The following is a 23,681-nucleotide window of genomic DNA, read 5'->3' as shown; positions in this document are numbered from 1 at the left end:
TGCTATGCCTTTGTCATCACACATCAGTTCCAGTACAATATTGATTCATTCACCACCATTACCTGCAGGCAAAACCACTCTTGGGATGGCAAAAGAGGACATTGTTTTCTTGCAGTTTATGTTGTTTCTCTTTTGGAAGAAAAGTCAGATATTCAGACTTCTTCATTAGTACTGCCTGTCAACAAAGAAGCAGCAAAAATGATCAGTAGCTATGATCTTCTGCAAGGTGCTGGCCTCTGCAAAGAAATTGGCTTTGAGAGGGTTTATGTAGCATGATGAGAATAAACATGACATAACCCCTACTTCATTTCCCCGGAATTTTTACCTTTATTTTCTTCAGATTTTTAGCTACTCTAATTCTGACAGGGGCATCCTAGGCCCTGCAGTTCATTATACAAGGTTTGACTTTTGGTATCAGGCATATACAAAAGGAATTCTCTTAGGAAAGAGCAGGTTTAACAAACCTGTGCCCATGGTCCTGTGTCCTGAGTGACCTTAGACTGAGAGCTCTGTGCTCGTGACAGAGGGAAGGAAAAGAGCCTTTCATATTCTCCTGTCAGAGGCTGAAGGATTGGCGTGATCTTCCAAGAGAAACTTCCTTTCCTTTAATGAGAAATGGGGGCTGGGAGTGGGTGGGGAGGTATAAATAGAGGAGATGGGGATTCTCAAGGTTGACTACTTAAAAACAAAGCCTCAATCAATAACTTGTCATAAGGTCCAAGGCAAGGATCATGCTGTGCTGTTCTTTAGGTCAGAGTAAAAGCCTGCTTTGTTTTCTGCCTGTCCTAAGAGGAAGAAATTTTATGTGAGGCATGGGCCCTGACAATTCTCTTCCCTTTGCTGGTGCAAAAGGGAAGAAAAAGATTTCCACCTGCCCTCTCTCCTGTTGTCCTCCTCTGCAAGGCAGAAAAGGTGGCTGAAGACTCCTGCTCTTCACATGACACCTTTGTCTGGATTTGTACTGCTCGTACTGCATAGGAAATGTCGTGTGTATTTTGTGAAATACACTATCACCCACAGGAGTTTTGCCAAAACTGAAAGGTATTGGCACAATTCTCATATTCAACAGTCTCAGTCCTGCCTTTTGCATGTCTGAAGTTGCTTGTAACCTGGTGCCAGCCATAGTTGGACATGATTTAAATTTGCACAGTGGAAGTCCCTGCTGTGCATACACTGTGGTACACTGTGCAGTCTTGCACTGGGCATCTATCCTGTGTCTTGAGACAACTTTCAATTACTAGTGGTGGAATACCTAGCTATATAAATTATTTCATAAATTAAAATTCTCTAGAAAAAGAAAGAGTATGACCTGCTTATGAAATAGTTTATGAATGGTGATATGAAAGCTATGGTGGTGCAACCTAAGAGAAGAACAACAAGAGCTATAGAGAAAATTAACTTGCGAGGACACTTTCTACCATTAGTCCACCTAAAATGGGATTGCTCCATTGAATCATTAAACTTTTTAATATTCCTTTATTCCTGATGGGAAAAAAACCACACCAAGGAAAGCACATTCAAAAACGAACTATCTAGAACCTAACTAAAGATTAGGCCCTTGTCTTAAGGGCCACAGGAAAAGATAAATGCTATCCTTTTCCATTTGGGCAGAGAAATATAGTCCTTTAGTAGAACACAATTTCTCTTTCCCCAGGAACCGAGCATCCCAGTTACCTAAACTGTAGAAGTAGCTCATCCATGTGTCCATGCTCAACCAGCAGCACTGGTGACCTCTGAAAGCTCCTGTTGCACTTCTGCTACCACAGTGGATAATGAAGAGCTGACAGACTAGAATCAGTAAGGTTCTGCTTGACTTCAGCTCCAGCAAAAGTGGTTCTCCAGCAGCTCCTTGCAACACCCTTACAATACCCCATCCATGTGTCCATGCTCAACCAGCAGCACTGGTGACCTCTGAAAGCTCCTGTTGCACTTCTGCTACCACAGTGGATAATGAAGAGCTGACAGACTGTGAACAGTGAGGGTCTGCTTGAGTACTGCTCCAGCAAAAGTGGTTCTCCAGCAGCTCCTTGCAACAGCCTTACAATACCCCTTCCCAAAGGATGTTTGCTGTACTGCAAGTGATGTGGCAGTGATGAAAAAACAAGACTCAAATGCTGCAATGTAATAACACCAACCCTTTCTTTAAGGTTAACATACCCATTCCAGTTTATAGATGATGTGTCATTCTATCAGAAATGCAGAAGTCTGGGGTGCATTTATCTCTCTTCTACACAATAGCACCTTTTTATTTTGATCTTCTTTTTCCATGTCAGTCTCATGCTTTCATTTCTTGTTGAGCACTGGCTGATGTCATTTTTGATGCCTGGTGACAGCACTGATGGTGACAGTTCATTTCAGAGTTAATAATCTGAGAGCAAAAGGAACCTATGCCATTCTAATCTGAAACTGAAGCATGGCTTTCTTTTCTTGGCTCTATATCCTGTGTCAGGAGGACAGTGTGGAGATCCTTGAAGTGCTGGCAGATAACTTAACATTTTGATAGGCACTCTTCAAGTTTCCACATCACTGTTGGTATTTCAGGCAGTTTAGATGCCTAACTGGACTCTGTATTACACTCAATTTAACTCAATTAGACTGTATCAACATTTCACCACCATCTAAAAAAATCCAGTTACATTTTTTTTATCAGAAGTATGAAAAAAAAATTTATACTGGACTTCAAAGCAAAATCATCATTAGTACCTAGACTTCTGGCAGTGACATGTTCATTAAGGTTGCCTCTGCAGGCTAGGAGCACTTATTCATGTAATCTCGGTTTTCGGGCCAGAAAATTCTACTCTGAGACTGATGTGCTCTCCATGTAATGACAAGATGATAGACTCACAGCTAAAGCATGAGTGTTCAGCTTGGCTGGAATACCCAGCTCCAACTGAGCTACAAATTGAGTAGTATGTCACACAAGAATGGGCTTTCTCATTTTTTATACATACTTGATTTAAGTAAGTAAAAGTGAAGAAAATAATGCAGAGAGAGTGGCAGAGAAAAACACAGTCTAGATCTGAAAACAGAGAGCGGAAAACAATTTAGCAATTCCCCATCTGCTCCTTACAAGAGGAGAAATAGTGTGCAAACCCAAGAACAGCAATTATGTCCCACTTGATTTTACTGCTAATTCCACTCCTGAATTATCAAAACATTTCCCAGTCTAAGCAATATCTGGTATGAGTTCTGTGGTATTATCTGAATTTTACTTCATGTTTTATTTTAGCCAGCTTGCTCAAATTTGCATTAAGGGCTTCTGGATAAAATCTCAGGGGTCTTTCTGCTGGCTGTAAGTAGACCTCATCCATAAATCTAGTGCCTTTTCCTACAATGCTGTTTTGGAGGATAACTAAACTTAAAGGGGAAGGAATCTATCTAAAGATGCAATTATTTTGTTGTATCTATCTGTACTGATGGTTTTGGACACCAGGTTATGGGACTGTCAATAGATGCATCATTTTAAGGAATACTGTGAATAGCCTGGGAGATGGAGAAAAGCCCATGGAGAGATATTATGTGACAAATATAAATATAAATATATGTATAAGTCTTGAAAGGTTATCAGAGAAGAACTCTTCCCCTTCAATACAATTTTGCTGTGTTGTATTTTAAGTGTTTTCCTAAAGAGACTATATGATTCTAGCACTCATTTTTCAGGTTTCACTATGGGTCCAGTACAGCAAGTTGAAATTTCGAGTAGATGTTAATTTTCTATTAATAATCCCTCAACATAAGGACTGGAAATTTTGTAGAACTTTATTCAAAATAGTTTGGAGGTAAGAAGACATGATGCCACATGGCAAACAGGTCACAAGGGTTAACATTTTTATGTGCAAATCCAGAGTCTGTAGCAAATGCTTTGCTTTTCTTACTGTGAATACTGAAACTCTGCTGACTTAACTGAAAATTTGGCTTTTTAAAATTCCACTGTAAGAGAAATAAGGCTTTCTGGGGAAGGTAGTATCTTTTCTTAGATAAGCTTTTGGGTATAGAAGTTCTCCTGGTCTTGCCTCACATTGCCTCCATGCTGAGCTTACAGCTGTAAGACCATATCCTACAATGTTAAAAGTCCTTTTACAGGACTATAAATATTCAGTACTTTAGATGTGAAGGTCAGCCAATGCAAAGGACTACTGTGTAGCTTCACTTGGATGTCAAATTTAGGAAATTACGTAGGTCTATGAAACTATGAATTATGCAGGTATATTTTCTCTTTTTTTTTTTTCTTCAAGCCTCACTATTCTTGAGCAGGTATTATTTAGTGTAGTTTATTTAGCAGTAATCCCAACACAAACCTTAGCAACTGGAGAGGGGAGAAAGAATGTGCAATGGAAACCAAAACTGAAGTGAAAACTCACATCTATCATTTGCAGAAATACCATTTGCACTACTGCTAAGCACACTGAGTCAGCAGCCTTACTGCAGAATTAAGGGAAAATTTAGCCTACTATGATATGCCAAAGTAATGTTTAGTCCAGGCTTCCAGGATATTAGCTATAAAATTAAAAGCTGGGTTAAACACTAGAGAGTTACTTTAATGTAATTAAAGCTAATAGAAGATCCAGTATTCTGTCAGAACAATGTGTGTCATCCAAGCAGTTGGTAGAATCATCACTTATTAAGACTGCCTGACATTTCCCATTACAATACTAGGTGTGCAGTTCAATGATAACTTCATGACCCTCAGCCCACAGGGATTACATTTACTCTTCTCTATGCCTTCCATTTGTTGAACTCTTTCAGAGATAATTACAGCTAATTTCAAGAATGAGAAAAAATTTATCCTGTAAGGGTAGTTTGATCCTTAAGTATATTTACCATTGCTTAAAAAAAAAAAGGCTCTGTGTTTGCTGTTGACAACATGATGTCATACCAAGGATGTAACACTGGATACACATGTTTACACAATCAAAGTATTTTATTTGCTAATTCTGATCTCAGTGCAGAAGGGAGGGGAGAAGTGTTGGGGCTGGAGCCTGCTGAGGGTTGACAGGAGCAGTGAAAGCAAGGGACAAAGGGAAAGTGACATTATGAGAAGCTGAGCAAGCTGAGGCTGGCAGTGTGGTGGAAACTGGCCAGGTGGATTAAAGAACTAGTAGTGAAAGAGGATCAGATACTACTAATGAGAAATAATGTGAGTTGAAACCAGGAGCTGCTCTGGCTAATTATGGAACCTGGCTTTGCTCCCTGTGGGACAAGATTTTTGGGGTTAGGATACTGATAGGAGTCTGAGCATAGAGAGAAAATCTCAGATGGAACCATCAGTGGGTGTAACACTGATTAAATACAAAAAAGGAAACAAAAGGCCTTGAGTTGTTGAAGCTGCTCAGGTATCTGGAATCAAGAGACTTGCTTAGAAAGGAGAGATTAGGATTTGCTAGGCAAGAATATTGAAACTGAGATGAAGGGTAGAAGACAAGACTGGAGAAGCAAAATCCTCAGAGATTTTGCAAAGGCAGAGCACAAGGTGTACACAATCTGGTCCTGGCAACAGCAGATTGGTGTCTAAGAAGGGGCCAGATTCTGGGCCCTTCAGTGGGAGCCAGGTTTCCTGTGGTTTATCCTCCTTTAAATACCTTGCTTCATGCAGATGGTGATGGCTGCATACCCTGGCAGCTGCTTCTCTGTGCAAAAGCTGAGATGGGCAGAGAACTCCCAGCCCCACAATCCTCTGTGCATATAGCAGGGTGTCTCATGATATAACTTCTGAGTTTGTTCCCAGTTAAAAACTTCAGAGTTTTTAAAAATTAATTTACACAAAGAGAAGCTCACTATGTTGTTATGGTTGCAGAACTCAAGAACTTCACATATTAGGTAACTCTGGCTTAAGGTTGCCTTTGTTGCAGAATCTCACCATCTGAAAAGCACTGATAAAAGTCCTATCTATCAAGAGTATTGTAAGGATTAATAGGGTATGCTTTGAAAAGTGTTATGTGGTTTTATCATATGTTTCTATTTATTTTACTTTTGATTGTAGAATTAAATTAGTGGGATTCAAATGAGAAAAATATATGAAACATTATCTCCTTTCTTCTAAAGCTCTATTACAAGCTGCTGAAATCTAAAAAAAATGTAAAGCCTGCTTTGTTTTTACAAGTGAATGAATTATTTTCCTATGCTGAAAAAGTGGAAGACCATATGCAAATATGCTTGCCTATTTGTTTGAAGACTTATCTGTATGTGAGTTTTCCTAACCTCAAAGTGGTATTCTAAAAGAAGCATTTATTGACAAGAACAACAAGCAATCCACATTTTTCAGCTTAACTTATTAAAAAAGGCAGTTTCAAGAAATATAAAGTGAAAATGTGTTTGCCTTTCTGTCTCTTTTCTAATTCATGGGGAAAAAATCAGGCTGACATAGGGACAGTTAAAAGCTGTTATTCTCAGAGTCGGTGATTTGTCAGTCTGGCAAGTACTGCATTATTGAAAGCAGTAGCTCTATGCATGTCACCAGCTTTGCATTTTTTGAATATTATTGCTTATACTCCTTTTGCAGAAGTTTTGTTAGCCCTGTGGTGGGTTGGCACTGGCCATGTGAGTTGATCTGCACACACACTCCCTGCCAGGATTTACATTTACATGTTAGCAATGCCTGTTGCTAGCAGGGAAGCCAAGGCAATAGTACTGCTCTCTCTTAATTGGAGTACACTGAATTTCTGACCCTTGTGTGTATAAGGGATCAAAACTCTCAATGTAGCACAGATTTGCCAGGGCTCTCTATTTTCACAATTTATTTTTTTTTTGTGTTGTTTTGGAGGTGGTAAAGGAGATGGGAAACAGAAGGGATCAGTGACACTGCTAAAGATGCTTCTATGAAGACTGTTTTAAAAGAGTTGTGTGTGCTGTCCCTCTGCTGGCAGGGGAACAAGAGGCTGGGAAGTGCCAGTGAGCCTTGCTCTTTGTACCACAGTCCTGACAATCTGCACCAACATCATGTTACTGAGGATAGTGATTCCTCTGTAATCTATTCATTTGCTGCTCAGAGCATCAGTCAGGGCAAAGAAGGGTTTCTTCAATACATGGGTTATGCAACAGCTCATGGAAAATTTTGTTAGGATGTACTGTCCTTAGAGGGTTACTAAATTGCTTCCCTGATTAAAAATAAAATCAAATATATTTTTTCTATCTCCTCTTTTGTGGGGGAAAAAAAGTGTTCTCCCAGTACAGACCTTGACATAAAACTGAGGCATAAATATCTCTGGCATATATCAAGTTGAGGATCACAGTAAGGACCTCATGCTTCCTCTTTTCAAGCCAACAGATAAGTTTTTATTTTAGCATGCTTTTGTACCTACAAAGTATTTTTCCATGTTCTGATTTCAATCATTTTGCAGGTAATGTGCTCAAATTTAAATGGCTTCTCCTCCAAAATAAATACAGAAGAGAAATATTGTTAGAGGGATGATTTATTTCCTTTGGCATATACTAAATTAAGATAGCATGAGTCAAATTCTAGATGAACAGATGTTTTATCTGCACCTTGGTCATTCTTCTTATTAGAGGTAAATTATAAACAGTTTAAAAATGGTTAGTTAATATTCAAAAGTTTAGTATATGATTATGATGACAACAGTATGTATTCCATGTAGTTAGGTCAAACATGTCTCTAAATGGTTAGTTAATTGCTAATTATTGTCTTGAAATCAAGGTATTTTTAAAATAAAAATTTAAATAAATAAGCCTTTTCAGTGTAAACATTATATAGGGAGAAACAGGAGGTGCTGAATAACCAACAGAATGTTTCAAATATGTCTGTTTTCAGTGGAACAACAATATATTTAATTTCTACATTAGTTTAAAATCAAAGGCATTTCAGGTGAGAAGAATGAAGAGAATGATTCTATTAAGAATGAATCTGATGTATACAAAATAAATATGATATCCATATTCTCCATCCCCAAGAAAAAGAGAGACTGGCTTCTTTGTCCTTGGTATGACTGCAAGGGAAAATGGCACAGCTTTGCCATTTGAACATTTTAAAAAAACCCCAACATTTCCAAACATTTCCAAAAAAAAATGCTTAAATCCCAGGGGAATGTATGAGAGGAAACATCTAACCCCCTGGAACCAGGCTCATGGTTCATAATCCTACCAGTAGGGCTGATGATTGAGCCTGCTCAGAAAAAGCTTGACAAAATCCTGCCCTATTTCTGCATGTAGTTGGAGTCATGAAGACTGAGGTAAACAATTAAGGATCAGATTTAATGTCTGAAATGTATGGCAACTTATTCATCATTTAGTGACAGGTGATCAGTGTGCTCTTTAAGGGGATGTGTAATATTTAGAGGAAGCCTCCTTTTGTGCAGTGGCCAAGAGATTAGAGTTCATATGCAGAACCAGGAGTCCTGGTCACAGCATCATCCTCAATTCTTTCAGCCTGCCTGAGAATTCCTTCCCCACTGGAGTGCTCAGACTCCACCTCAAGCCCCATCCCTTGGCACATCACAGTGTTCTTTATTATTTTAGGGCTATGATTAGTTCTGTACAAAGATCCCCCTTCAGTAGCAGAGCTCCAACCTTGGATTTCTGACCTCAAAGCCGCCAGTGGATTTTGTGTTAGGGAGGAGCTGGAAGGGAGCCTCCCAGGGCAGCACTTCTGAGAGGGACCTGAGTCATGCTCCCTTTCTGTGTGCAATCTCTGTAGCCCTGTGAATTGTGCATTCCTTCCCGCTCAGTGGCACAGCTTCAGCGACGACTCCCACCGCAGCTTTGCTTGGAGCCTGGTTGCTAGGAGATGGCAGCTCTGAGTTCAGGGCCCTCCTCACCACAGCCGGCAGAGACCCTGCATCCCAATTTTTCCGCCTCTTCACCGTGCATGGCAACAAGTAGCCAGAGCTCTGGTCTCCCACTTCTTGGCCGTGTGCTCCGAAACACGTGGGCTGGTGAGCACCGAGGTGCACCGAGCTCCCTGCTGCCTCCTCCAGCCAGGCTCTGCCTTCTGGGCTTTGCCAGGAGCTCTGTGCATCTGCTCTGCAAGACACTTCCAGTTGGGGCTTCAGTTTCCTGACTAGAGGGGCTCTGGAGGACATGTAAATCCAGGGACAGCAAATCTGTGGGTTCCAGCAGCGAGGATAAGGAGACCAATCCTGAGACACTCTGCTCAGCTGTAGGAGTTAGTCCTGTTTGCACTGTGCCCCTTGAACACAGCTTAGTCCTTGATGGTTTTGCAGAAGTTCTGCTGTTGAGCTCTGTGAAAAAAAATGAGGCTCTGAGTGAGTCTATGGCAGGAAGTATCATTTAGTTTTAGACATAAGGAGGCAGAACATCTGAGTCTTGAGAGTGTTAAAATTTTGGACGATGAGTTAAGCTATGTTGCCAAGATAACTTTACTGTGCAGCTTATGAATACTCTCTGAGAAAATAATATATTTTCTCTCATAAGAGACATCAATGACCTTTGGAGATAAAAAATAAGTGATATTAAAGTTGAATTCCTGGCAAAAATACATTGCAATTCTGGCCCTTTGTTTAAGATTATTATTACTTAAGGAAATGCTTAGGAGACCACTTTGGCCAACTCTCTTAAAAATGTTAAGTTTTGCCTTAGCTCATAATACTGCCCAAGAGGCCCCATTCTTATTGTTTATGGTATTAATTGTCTGATGGTTCAGCATTCCATATTAAATATTAGAATTTCTGTTAATAACATTTATCTCTTCTCCTGAGTTATTTCGGTTGTGCTTCAGGTGAAAGTCTCCTTCACCAATAAATACCTGCAAGACAGGGATGTCTTCATCTAAGAAAAGCTGATAGTGTCTTCTTGAGAAGTGAAACTAACAATTGCTCTTAATGCATACTGGATTCACAGCCCTTTTTACTTCAACACAGAGACTGAACACTGCTTGAACTATTTGATCTAAGTAAAAACTGTAAAAAAGGTTTCAGATATTTTGTAGAATTCTTAATAAGTTTGGTATATTTATGAACCATAAAAGAGTTGTGCAGCGGAGATACCCACTTCCATAGATCCATTTTATTTGAAAACTCTGAAATATGTTTTCATTAGATGAGAGTATAAAGTAAAACCAATGAAAAAAGTCGAGAAACAAAGAAAATTTTCAAATACATACAGACTAAATCATATTTTGTGTCACTGAGGTCCCTATGGCAGGATGAGCAGTCACACAGTGATAGTTTTCCTTGTTTCCAACTACTAAAATGCATTAAATCTTCTTCACCTGTGTCATTAATAAAGTTGCTACTGTGGCATTCTGTGATCATGAATGGAGGTGAGGTACTCTAAGCAGTAGATACAGTAAGTACAGATGGGGAATAATACACTTTCACCTGAAGCATCTCCTTTCAGGAAAAATTGAAGGGCTGTTGTGCTAAGTTCTGTTAAATATTACACAATCATCAAAGAGGCAAACAGAAAGCATTGAGGAAAACTCATGGTGTACAAACAGACACTGCTGTTACACAGATAACAACAGTATTCAAGTCACTTTTGTGGAGGCATCCCTACTTTAAGGCCTTTGTGTGGAAGGACACTCACTCAAACTTCTCCAAACACAGGAATGCAGTTTTATTCCATTCCTCTGTTCCTTCTGTCATTTCTGAGACTGATACGTCCAAATGAATAGATGGTGCATTCTGTATTGGTTTATCTTATCAAGAAATATATGATTCTCTGACTTGTAAGAGTCACTCCAGTACTCAGGAAATGGCTGTTTCTTGTCCTTTCCCACTCTTCTGGACAGAATTGGGTTTTGAAGAAGAGTGTGAGCTCTTCAGGGTGAAAGGGTACATGTTCTCCTTTGAGAATCAGTTATGGCTAGTTTGTGGAGCACAAATAAATGAATATTCTCAGATTTTTAGAAAACCTGTGTTCTTGCTTATTTCTGTTGTTTCTTTTATGCTGATATTTGTAAATCAGAAACATATCTGTGCTTGTTTAACATGCATTATACATTTGTAAAAGCAATAGATGTAGAATCTTAATAGAAAAGACCTTCACATGCAAGGTGAAATGTAACCATAATTCCAAACCTTTTCTTGTTTTTTGCAGGATGAGGCTGCTCCGGCTGACAAGCAGTGTAAACAGGAGCCAGCCCAGGTCACTTACTCAACATCAGCTGTTTCCAGCACGCAGGAGGTGTTGTACATCAACGGCAATGGGACCTACAGTTACCATAGCTACAGAGGGCTTGGAGGTGGGCTGCTAAATCTCAATGATGCTTCTAGTAGTGGTGAGTTTCCTCACAAATTGTGGCTGTATGTATATATGCTGATGTGTATTTCCCCCTGCTGTACAGAAAGCTAGCCCATGGGGTTCAATAGCCACAGGCTATTATCACATAATGAGCAGGAGCACAATCCTGCAAACAGCTACTGCTGAGCAAAATACTTGCTCCCTGCATAGCTGGTCTCTTTCCAGCTTCAAGGAGCTAATGCACAATAGGGCAAGACTGAACCAAAAGCCTCTAACAAAGCTGAGTAAAAAAATGCCAGGTTAGATCTTCAGTCTGTTTGCATAACTTTATAGGACCTTATCATTACTGTCCTCTTCTACACTGATCACAAAAGGAGGCTATTAGTATATTTTAGGCTCAAGATTCAAAACGCTCAACTCCATATTGTATAACACAAATGAATTAACATAGATTTGTCACGTGGTCTCACCAGCTACTTTAATTTACTGCAGATAAAGATCTGGCATAAGAAGTGTTAAATGAGAAATCAGCATATTCATTTATATCCTACGCTAAAAATGAAAAGGTAAATGTGTCACTATGAGGTTGTATGTCCCTCTGAAAAAAACAAGTGGTGTCATTTATTTAGACAACATTCCTTTCTTCCTACATTGGCATGCTTTTGTAACATAAAAATGTAAGCAAACTGTAGTATTTGCTTGAAATTATCCCTCATATTGATTTTGTACAAATGCAGAGCAATACCCTTCTGATAAAAAAGGTATTGTCTCTCTGTCAGAGAAATGTGATTTCTCTGGAAGCCTGAGGTTTTATTGACTCCCAGGACTGTATTTAAAGAAATGTCTCAGAGGATGGAGAAATCCCTGGGGTTTTGCCCTGGCTGATCCCTCTCTGGCAGGCGAGAGTGCCAGTTCAGGTAGAGCAGCTGACTTAGGCTAGATGATAATTGCTCAGCCACAGCCTCTACATTCAGCATGCTCAGCAATTTTCTAAGTGCTACCAGGGCTGCAGCCTGCAAGGAGTTATTGGAATGTGGTGTGCTGAGGACCTTGAGTCACATCTTCTTCCTCACCCCCTGCCTGCAAAATTCTCAGAGGTCTGTGGATGATTTGTGCTAAGTTTTCGAAAGTCTTTAAATAGGTAATACTTTAGTTGTCAAAAGTCTTTAACTCAGTGTGAATGATGATCACAATTGTTTCCATACACATGAACAGCACATCTGAGGCACTGAATATGGTCTCTGATCAAATATTTTCATAACAGTAAGACAAGCCCTGGAAATCTGGGTTTGTTTGTGAAAATGCACAAGAACTTTAAAATCGTCTTTTACATTATGCCCAGAGAGGATCTGAACCAGTTCCCACTGAAAACAGTTGGCATTTGCTCTTTTGCCCAACTAAGAGGAGGATTAAGCTCCCCATGTGTTATTTGTCAGCAAAAGCCATCAATATTGTCCTGGTTTATATAATCTTAAACTGTGAGGAATCACAACTGTTTTGTGTACTTGTTTTTCCCTTCAAACTTCTTGTAAGAGGATACATTTTCATAACTAGCATTTTGCAGTGACTTGTGGGGTTTAGGCAAAAGTATTCTATGTCGCTTCAGCATGCAATTTAAAAACATTATGTACAAATTAAATACCATCTGTAGCATCACAGGAGAGGTTTGTTGGGAACAGATAATAGGCAGCAGCACCCGCCATCCAACCACCCACATTTTTAGCCATCATTTCGTTTTGCCTTCTGATTAGAAGCCACATCTTCTTTGTGCCTTTAACACAGAAGTCTCCAGTGGTTTTTTTTTTCACAATTAAAGCTCAAGACAGGTTTGTATACAGACATATGCTCAAACATTTCTTCTTCCTTGCCTGTCCCTACTTTCATACAGACAATTTTGTCTGTATGTACTTTTACTTTGAAAAACCAAAAAAAACTTTGAAAAACCAAAACTTTGAAAAACTTCTTGCATATGGTTGCACAGTTGGAAGGTTGTGCCAAGGTGCCCATCTTCTCTACAGGGATCCTACACGAGTCAAAGTATGTGAGCTCCGGGAACCTAAGGTCTTTGTGTGCCAGGACTTGAAAAGCAGTTGTTGATGCTGACAGTCTAGTTAGGTTGGTGATTTGTGATCCACTTGCCATATCAGGGAAATAATTAGGAAAGTTGTGGAAAGTCAACTCCATTCATTCCTCAGACTGACTGACGCAAAACCAACGAGGAGCCAACCTAATTATCTCTCGGATATTAAGGGTAAATTGCTCTGGCTCTGGTAGTTGGTTTCCCCACAGGAGAAGTGGGAGGACTTGGAGGCCAGTGAGATCTGTCAGTCCTCTATGATGTGTCCATTGGTAGACGAGGAGTGGTTGGAGTTGCAGTTGACAGGGGTAGCCATTGCCCTCCTGACAGACCTCATAGGACCCTTGGTTGCAATCATTACACAGTCTCAAGGACTCTTGTTCCAAACATATGCAAGGCTGTTAAAATGGGTAATGAGATTCTTCTCTGGAGAACAGGATATTTTCTTGTGAATTGTTTTCAGGAGCAAATAACTAATTTAAAAATGCAATTCCTTTTCAATATAGTAACCTATCACATGTTCTTGTCACACTTACAGATGTTCTCCTAGTGTAAAAGCAAATAGGCACCTCAGTCAGAATGCATGTGTAAACAAATAAGGTCTGGTTATTTTGTATCTGCTAAAACAGAAAAAAAAGAAGTTGCAATAGCTGCAATAGCTATCTTAAACTTACTGCTTGATTACCTATTTCTGGACCTTCCCCCACAGTAATATAATAATTAATGTCCAATTAACTCTCTGTCTAGTAGTCCAGCTGATGTATGTATTTTGTATTCTGTGACTCATTTAATTTGGCTATTTCCTCCATATAAAGTTCACCCCTACTCTGACCTTACAGACGTAGCTGTCTGTTCGCCCAACTGTTTGGTGGCTCTGGCTCAGGGACCTCTCTCTGCCTGCTGTTGCAATGCTTCCCTCCTCATGGGGAGGTCAGTCCTTCCACATGGCTAATTACAGAGCCATAATTAGCTCCTCACACAACTGCATGGGGTGAGCCTTCATGAAACTGCTCAATATGAGCAAACAGAATGTAGCAGCTTGTGCAGTGACCCCTCCTTATTATGGGCTGGCAAAAAAGCACAGAAGGAAAAGGCTTGGTCTTACAGCACCAAGGTGTCCTTTCCCCCTCCTTTTAAACATTTTAGGCCAATCCAGCTTGGCTGGAAACACTCACCAAGCAATCTGTGGGTTGACAGAGTCTCTGTCAGACTGTACATGGGCTGGGCAGAAGCCTTTGGTCATGTTGTATTTGATTTGTTTAGATGGTAAAGGAGAGCTACGCTTTGAGAAGGGTGGATTTCCACAGCTCCCCTTTTTTAAGGTTAATGCAGTTCCTGTTACAGAACTGAATAGAGAACCTCCAAGGTGCAATAGCTCTGTGAATGCAGAATTTGTCTGCCAGCTCTTAGCCAGCCACAGAGGCTTCAGCTGTCCCCCTTCTATCATTCCTGGACTGAGCCCAGAAAAGAGTCCAGCTTGAGGGCAGGAAGGTGAGGACGGGAGATAATGTTGGGAGCAAAAGCTCTTGATAGTGCCAGGAGCTGTTGAAGTCCCTGCATGTAGCCTGAGCGTCTCCTCAGGGAGTGGGATTGGCTTGTCTCCCCATGTATTTCAGGCCAGTGGGTTGGTGTCTGCCCTCTCCTGATGACTGTCAGCACTCTCTGAAGTCATGTTGGGCTCCTTGGAGTCATGGTCTTTGCAGTTGCTTCATTTCCTGAAGTCCATTTTCTCTAGGAGTTGTGGGACGTGTTTCTGCTGCCATAGCTGGGTTGCCTGGAGGTGATTTGGGACTGTTTCTTCTGCATCATTGTCTGGTTTTCTAGCCAGAAATGTCAATCACTTCCTTTTGTGTGTGTACAAAGGGTATTTCAGACTCTGTGTTGGGCTGGTCATGCAGAATATGCCCTCATGTCACAGTAAGACAAAGTGTTGTGTCTCCATTTCTCTCCACAGATCTGCAGCCTACCTCCACCACAGCCACAACTCAGCACTGCATCCCAGGCACCACGAACGTCCAGTCCCCTTCCAGCTCAGGTGAGTTCTTTGGCTGAATCCCATTAAGTTCACACCATGGCAGATCCTGGCCCTGGCAGGCTTCTCTTTCAGCCTCCCATGGGCAGGCCTGCAGACCATGATGGCCTAATGGCCCAGCTGGTGGCTCGGGGACTTCCCCCACACTGCTCACACCTCCCTGCTGTCCCTTCCAGAGGCTATGCCCTCCCAGCTCTTCCCTACTTTAGCCAGGCCTCCTACTCTTGTGCCAGTCAGCCTTCCTGGTCCTTTGCATCCTGGTCCTGCAGATGCTGCATCCCTGCTGGAGACAGCGGGGTAGCTGGGGGAGCCTCCCAGAGCAGGTGCTGCTGACCTCCAAGGACCAGCACAACCATGCTGATCTGCAGCAGGGAGAGGAGTACTGAGCGCTCTTGTCCACTTGTTCATGAGATAGCAGGGAAGGAAGGTGCCTCCTTTCCACATCCAAAAATTTGGTCAAATTGTAACCTTCTGTAAAATCTTGACACTTGCATGACTGATGGCGATGATAAACTTGGTGATATTCTTGATGGCAAACTAGGAGGAAAAAAGCCGCAACAGATGAGAATATCCAATATGTAGCTAGTTTTTAAAGTGCTCAGTGGGTTATTCACAGGTTGGCTTGCCAGGATGTAGTAGTTAAATGGGTTTTTTGCTATGGTTCCTCTCTTCAGGGCTTCTTTATACCATACTCTTGCACAGTCTTTTGTGTTCTCAGTGCTATCCTGATGGCATCAAAGTGGAGAGAGGGGAAAGAGAACACAGTTTGTCTCTAACACAGAGCCTGAAGCATGAAGAAACAGATCAAGAGTGATAGATATAGGAACCTGGGACAGTGTGTTTAATCCCATTTGAAAACCCAGAAGGTGGGGTTGGGAGAAGTTAAATGTATTGACCTGTATTTTTGGCAAAGGGGAACTTCTTGCTGGAAAATGCTGGCTGAATTTTCTGTTAAGACCTTCCCCACATTCCTCTTCCTCCTTCCTCATCCTCTTCAAATTGTCAGACACATGGCACAGGCAAGTACTACTCCATTCCCACCACAGGGATGGAAATGGAATGTACTGGGCAGAATCCTACTTTCCTACCTCTGTGCAAAGCTGAGGCGACAACTGTTAAGGCAACGCAGTATGCACCACATAATTTATCTCCTCTGGTGGATAGGGAGGATCTCATATAATCATTTAATCACAGACCACTGTGTTTCCTGATCACTGAAAATGAATGATGGCTGTAGGCATTTCTGTGTTTTTCATATCACTTTCCTCAGGCAAGACAGCATTTTTTCCCTGCTGTCTAAAGTAGCAGAAGATGTGTCTTCCAGAGGGAGAGGTGTAGAAGGGAGAAAGGAGCTTAAAAGGTCCAATTCATCAGTCTCTGTTTTCTTGATTTCTCCTGGCACTTGAAGCAATACTTTTAGGCACATCTGCTCTATGTTGGAAGGCAGGAGGAAAAGAAGCATTGACAGATATGTAAAATCATAATAAAGCATTCTTATTACAATAAATACATCTGATTGAGAAAGAAAATGTAGCATACTTTGATAAATTTTTTTCTATTTTGTTTTATTGCAGTATATAAGGTTTTTAGTCAAACCTCTCCCCTAAAGCCATTCATGGGGAAAAAATTGAAGAGCAGAATATGGGCCATAGAAGAGTTCGACACAAGAGATTTCAAAGTATGGGCAAATGTATTTTTCTCTAAATAAGTGTCACTGCTTTTTGCATTATCACTGCTGAAAAAAGTTGCTTAACTATTAATAAAAATGTAGACGCTTAAGCACATAACACTTTTAAAAAATATTTCTCATTCTACATTATTATCTACAATAGTGACAACTATTTTGAGAGTCACGGACACATTTATTATTCTTTCAGTAGTTGTTAATTATAAGATTGGTAGCTACTCAGTGACAACATACAATTCTTAAGGGAATTTTGCTGAGACAGTTGGTAGTGTCTAAGCAATCAGTATCAACACATCTACATCTGACCCATATTTTGGAATTTGATATAAATCACGTTGGTAATGAGTAGTGCATGAGGCAGTAACTAGTTCCATTGAAGTCTTGTAATTTACAGAAAAAGCCACTTGTTCCACAGTGTATTTAGTGGCAGACATTTCTAGCAGCTAATTTGCTGAATGTTTGTCTAGCGCATGAAGAGTGGGTTTTTGGAGTTTTCATACTCAGCCTGATGTGTTTCCAACAAGAACAATTGCACCTCACAGGAGAAATGAGGTCAATGTAACTGAACAGAGATAGCAAATCAAAAATATTCCCATGTTAAAGTGTCGATCAGGTGGCCTAAAAGAGTCAGATACTTTAGTCTTCTGAAAGAGTATAACAAACTTTAGTCTTCTGAAAGAGTATAAAAGAAAGGGTTTGTCTCAGCAATTTGTTTAATCCACTGCTTGTGAGAATGTTGTGCTGTTATAGAAACATGGAAAGTGACAATTTCATGTTATGGCAATATGCACTAAGAGAAAGAAAAAAATGGGAATAAGTCTCCTGTCTCAATCTCTGTGATATATGCTTAATCTTTGCTTGCTCAGCAGACATTGTGGAACCTGATAATAATGTTTGCAATCAAGATTTTTAATAGTCCTGAAGTACTCCAGAATAGGAAACAGTATCCTAAAATGTACAGTAACATCTTGGAGGAACCGGACACTGCGCAATTCATTGCAAAAATATTCAGATTTCTGTCTTTACAAATATACATCTTCTCATTCCTGTGAGGACTGGCAGCTTAATAAGTGAAGTTAAATAGACTAAAGAAATAGTAAAGAGTTATTGAAAGACATAGTGGTGAAGCTGTTCAGCTTTTTCCAGATCTAGTAACCTGTCATGATGGCTTCTGGAGATAGATGTACATGAAGTGTCCTTAACCAGCTATTTTAAGCCTTCAAAATAGCTGTGATTTATTTTTCTGATTATAGAGATATGGTAGGTATAAATAAGGTTTAGGTTTTCATGTTTCAGTAGCTGATTTGCATAAAATTACATGAGAAAAATCTACAGTACAAGAAGGCACTTATAGGTTGCACTTATTCCTTAGTTTTTAAATGACCAGGTATGACTGATGAAGCTACAAATAATTTACAATATTTTAGTATTTATCAGCCTGACCCACCTTTGAGAATCTCTATTACTGCCAGTGAGTGTCTATCATAGCTATTAAAAGCTGAGACCAATATAACACATCCTGGGACTGATCTCTGAGTGAGGTGTTCTCCCAGATATAGAGCTTGGGCTGTCATAGGTAAGCTTTAGAGGTGAGATGTAGGGGTCATGTAACATAATTAAAAGAGCTAAAATCCTTATCTCCACGTGAAGCATTGGCTTTTTTTTTTTTTTCCTTTTCAGTTCTCTTCAGTTCCCTTCCTGAAAAGGCATGGGTGTTCTCAGTGTCCCAAAATCATAGCTATGAAACTTTTCTCTGCGTGTGTATTCCTTTGGTTTTTTCCTCAGAGGGGTTTTCTTTGAGGAGGAAGGAGGACAGCACTGTGAGTTGTTAAGTACAAGGCAGGAGCTGGAGAGTGAAGTAGAATCCCATTTTCCTAGTAAATAAAATAAAAAAAATAATAAGCCCACCAAGTAGTTTGAAGGAGCTGGGTACATTAAAATTTGAGATATCTTATTTTCTTTTTATAAAAGAGCTCTGACATAACAGAAATCTCCCAGATCAAGAGGATTTTTGGGTTGTGGCTGTTCCTTGTCTATGCAGACTGCCACCTGGCTTTTTCCAGCACCCCCAGGATGCAAAGATAAATATTCTGAAGAATTAAAAAACTTTCTTCATGAAAATTAATCCAGAATACAGAAAATTTGATCTAGGAATAAAGAGCCAGCCAGATCTTCAGACTATGAAAATAACTGACCCTATAGACATGTGCATGATGGATATCTGGTCTTCTAGTTTTCCTTTCAGAGCAGTGCACCATCTGTTTGTGTAAGCAAAACCTGCGAGGTATGACCAAGCCCATTTCCATGTGTATTTTACTTATGAGTGACATAAACTGATATCCTATTCTGTCACTTAAAATCTGGATTACCAATGAGAAAAGCCCTTCAGTTACATTTCATAAAGTGAAATGATCTGCTGCAGAAGCTCTGTTCTGCCAGATATTGTGTGTGTGTGTGTGTGTGTGTGTGTGTGTGTGTGTGTTTGGCAGTGACATGAATGAAAGTCAAGGAAAGAACATAAAAGTTAAAGTAGGCTCATATGGAGCACAATGCCCTCAATATGTCAGTGGCAGCTTTTTCACTGCTGCCTCAATAAATGTAGAAGTCTTTAATGACTGCTTAGAACCATTCAACTCAACTGGCATTATGATTGGTATACCATTCTTCCCTGTGCTGGGTTAAGATTTGAAGATTTGACTGTGAAGAAGCTCAGAGGATATTTTTAAATAGTCATCATTTTCCTGCAGTGTGTGGTCACACCAAACAAATTCACAGAGTTAATTATGCTTAATTTATCCTTTGTACACTGGCAGTCAGTTCATTTATACCAGTGTAAAACCAGATAATACAAGTTGTAAGGCTAAGTGCTGCTTATGTTAGTTGTGTAGTAGGAAATCAGATCTAATAGGATCCTTTCTGTTTAAGTAGTTTCTTTTCATTGTCCCAGCTCTGCTTTTATTCACTCAAGGGGAGATTTTTCATTACCTTCAGTTTTTGTAGGGACATGGCAATCTCCACATATTTTGTGGTTTCACCTGTACCTCTGCACAGATATATAAGGAAGAAAATTAAATAAGCTTTATGACCAGATCTTCAGCTTCTGAAAATCAGGCATCTCTTGCCATTAGTGCTTATGATTGTGAGTCTGTGTTTTTGAATCTTATACATTTTGTGGGATTATTTAGGAGAACCTCCACAGTATGAATTAGTGTATTCTGTGTTATACAGTTGAATATGCTAAATTCTAAAATTATTCCAGTCTTTGCTGGAAAATCTTGGCATTGACATATATTGTACTGATCAAATTGAAGAGTGACATTTTTCTCATAGGAAAGCAAGATACATTGCTTTGGATATCTTGATCCCATTTTCCAGGAGAGTATTAAGATTAGGGTCAGGTTAGTCTGATCTTCTGCCTGCTGGAAGTATAGATTTGCTACACTGCCAAAATGAGAGAGCAATATTTCCCAGATTTGCTTAATAGGTATAGTTGCCATCTATATCCTTCTATATATGCTCAAAAAAGTCCTCAGTCCAATTCTACCTGCTCAAATTTACACTCCAGGAAGAAAAAAATGTATTAAGTGGAAATTGCAAACATTTCATTAAAGCACCACGTGTCTTAGCTGGTTAACAACTGATCAAACAGCCAGGGAAATTCCACACAAAGACAAAGTTCATGATGGCAGATGTTTTGCCAATCACAGTAACCTGCAGACTGCCCTCAGGAATGCTGTCTTCCATATGAAGTATTCATGGTCTTGAGAATATTTTTTGAAGAAAAGTGCTAAGCATATTGCTGTGAGCTGCCAATACAACAGCATGGTGATTGCTGCAGAATCTCTTGTCAGTGTTCTGGCCTTACAAGATCCTTGCAATGTGTTGCCAGCTGTATACAGCCCTCACAGATGATAGTGTGCTCCTCACTGTGGCAGCCAGATTGTCACCAGCCTAATCTCATTCATGAGCAGCTATTTATGTAAGTGATCAGACAGCGTCAGGCAAGTCATGTGGATGACCATTTATCTATGTCTGCAAGGGATTCAATCTGGCCACATGCTGATTGAAGCATAAAATGTGAAAATAGCTGTCTAGAGAACACAAGTTGGATTTTCTGTGATAAAAATTGCAAGTGTGCATATTGCCATGAAGTCCACCATGGCAGCTGGAGTTGTGGGGAGGCGCAGGAGATGAACCTTCTGCCTGATCACCATTGTCAGATCCCAGGGCAGGGTTTGGGGTGCAAGTGGCTCACACTGTTGGAATATGCCCCTGGAGGGTAATTTTCTGCTGGCAGTGGACTTCCCCCTCATGTTCTGTAAGTGGGGTCTCTGTTACATAGATATGAATTGCTGTTGTTCCTGTCAAGGCGACTGGTAACAGAACAATCATTCCTTTTTTCTGCTGCTTGCACTCAGCTGAGAGCAGGTCCTACTGCTCTGCATTTGTATCTACAAACCTGTGAAACGTCTCTGACAGCCGATCTGAAGCTTCTTTTCTTTCCCTTTGCTGTCTGCAGGTCCAACAGATCTCAGTATGAAGAGGCAGTTAGCAAGCAGCTCTGGATCCTCCAGTAGTTCCAGCTCCAGACCCCAGCTGAGTCCGACCGAAATAAACGCAGTGAGGCAGCTCGTGGCAGGGTACCGGGAATCAGCCGCGTTTTTATTGCGCTCTGCAGATGAACTGGAAAACCTTATTTTGCAGCAGAACTGAGTCATGTGACCTTCACACCGGCCTGGTCTTATCTCAGAATTTCCACTAATGACATTTTGATTTCCCAGAGCACACACTTCAGTTACTGCACTGTCTTTTAGGAGAGTTAATTACCATAATGCCACACTGTTCTTGATCCATAAAGTGATGTGTTAAGGTGCTTCAAGTGAACTTCGACCTCTGGTGTTTCCGAGGTACTTTACTGTGTCCAGGCTATTGCTTTTGTTTTAGTGTGTCAGCATAAATATCGAAAAAGTGGCTAGAAATTAACTCATTCTAACAAGTGGAGGAAACAGAAGATGCTGTGATGGTTTTTTAAAACAAGTGGTTCAAGATCCAAGTGCAATATTAGTGGAATGTGATACTGACTCATGGGACTTAAAGCTGCAGTATATGGCAAAACATTGCCAAATGTCCTGTTGCTACAGGGCACAATTGCAATTAAAAGGATCTTGTATTTTAAAAAAATGTAATTTTTATAAAAAATGAAACAAAAGATTTTTGTTTTCATTCAAGATTTTTCATTTTTACTTTGGTAAACTTTTTCACTGGTCCTGAAAATGTTTTGAGGAGCTATTTTAAGTCCCCCCTTCCTCTCTTGAATCCCTGGCTGTGCCCTTCTCCCCAACTTCATATTCTTTCTACAACGAGTAACTCTTGATGCTGGATAATTTCCTCCCCTGTGTACTGTAAATTGTCATCTATGGAATACCTTCCAAAGGAAGTATGCATTTCCTGCATTCATGCCATTCTCAACTCCATTCTGTAATATATTGCAGCTTTATTAGCAATTAATAAAGAGTTGAGCGTTTTTTAAAAAAGACATATCGTTGAGAAAAAAAAAAGATGATTTGATTTCTTATGGTGAGCTCATCTGACTCCATGATCACTGCTGCTGTCTTATACAAGTCCCTCTAGTTGTGATTGGACGTAGATGATGAATGTTAAGAGGTTGCAAGTGACAATCTGAAAATTTGCACTCTTGTGTGTATTTATTTTTTTTCCTTAATTTAAACAAAATTCTTACCAAGGAAGGTCATTGACACTTCTGGTAAAATTTGTATAATTCCCAGGCCTAGCTAAAACCTGTACAAAACTGTAAGTGGATGCAGCTGCAACTATAATAAAACTCTTCTCTCCCCTTCCCCACTCTTCCCAACCCCTCTATTTCTTATTTTATAATATTGATTACACATTAATGGTGTTTTCTTTGTGCACTATGGCAGGCTTCTTTTTAAGTATATAGAAAAAAGTACTTTAGTTTATGCTTATTGTACTATCTGTTCTGTTGTTTAGCTTTTGTTGAATAACAAGTTTCTTGTGCATTCCTAAATTTGCCTTATTTCATGTACAAAATTTTATGTAATTCCGTTTTTGACAATGAGTTTAAGGCATCAGTGATATTTTATATCTACTTGTTACATATAGTTTTCCAAGTAATGACTGTGATTGTGACCAAGTAATGTGCACTTTTTCTTGTAACTGTGGACATTGCTATGCTTTTTTTTTCTCTAGTGTTTCTAGAATTACTGTTGCTTACAGTTATGTAAAAGAAAAAGAACTTTTGTGATACTGTTGGTGAATATTAATGTGAAAAAGCCTATGAAATATGAGTATTTTGGAGGTACATAGATACACAAACATCTCTAAGTTGTGGACTCATGTTCACATATTTAAATGAGAATTCAAAACCTGAGGGCTGGAATCATTTCCTCTGTTTTGTTTGGGTAAATAAACAGATTTCTGTGTTTAAATACATGATTGTGAAACATTATAACATTTAAATGGAATAGCATTTAAAGCTATAACTGTAATGGTCTTTAAAGAGGGAAAATGGCCTTGCAGTCCAATTCATGCAGCCCCTCAAACATCATTGCTCAATATTACTTAGTAAATCCAGTAGGATTGAGTAACTAGCGTATATAATTTAAAGTTGGCTGGAGGGAACACCATTTTGCCATTCTACATTTGTTCTTAAAAAACTATTGGATGTCTTTTTAGAGGCCCCTGTTCTTGAA

General features: G+C 39.8%; 1 protein-coding gene across 5 annotated transcripts in view; it reads left to right on the top strand.

Annotated features, from left to right (window-relative positions):
- Window positions 1-23,419, top strand: part of NOL4 (nucleolar protein 4) — a 181,740-nt gene extending 158,321 nt beyond the window's left edge. For all 5 annotated transcript variants that reach the window (XM_031066569.1, XM_031066570.1, XM_031066568.1 and 2 more), the window contains 3 exons: window positions 11,011-11,191; window positions 15,186-15,266; window positions 21,470-23,419. In XM_031066569.1, the coding sequence (XP_030922429.1) occupies window positions 11,011-11,191; window positions 15,186-15,266; window positions 21,470-21,663 (456 nt within the window). In that variant the 3' untranslated portion in view covers window positions 21,664-23,419. The remainder of the gene's footprint in view (window positions 1-11,010; window positions 11,192-15,185; window positions 15,267-21,469) is intronic.
- The last annotated feature ends 262 nt before the right edge of the window (window positions 23,420-23,681 follow it).

Source organism: Geospiza fortis, unplaced genomic scaffold (genome assembly GCF_000277835.1).
Source record: "Geospiza fortis unplaced genomic scaffold, GeoFor_1.0 scaffold53, whole genome shotgun sequence".
NCBI lineage: Eukaryota > Metazoa > Chordata > Aves > Passeriformes > Thraupidae > Geospiza > Geospiza fortis.
Note: the sequence above shows the minus strand (reverse complement) of the source record. Positions and strands in the feature narration are given on the sequence as shown.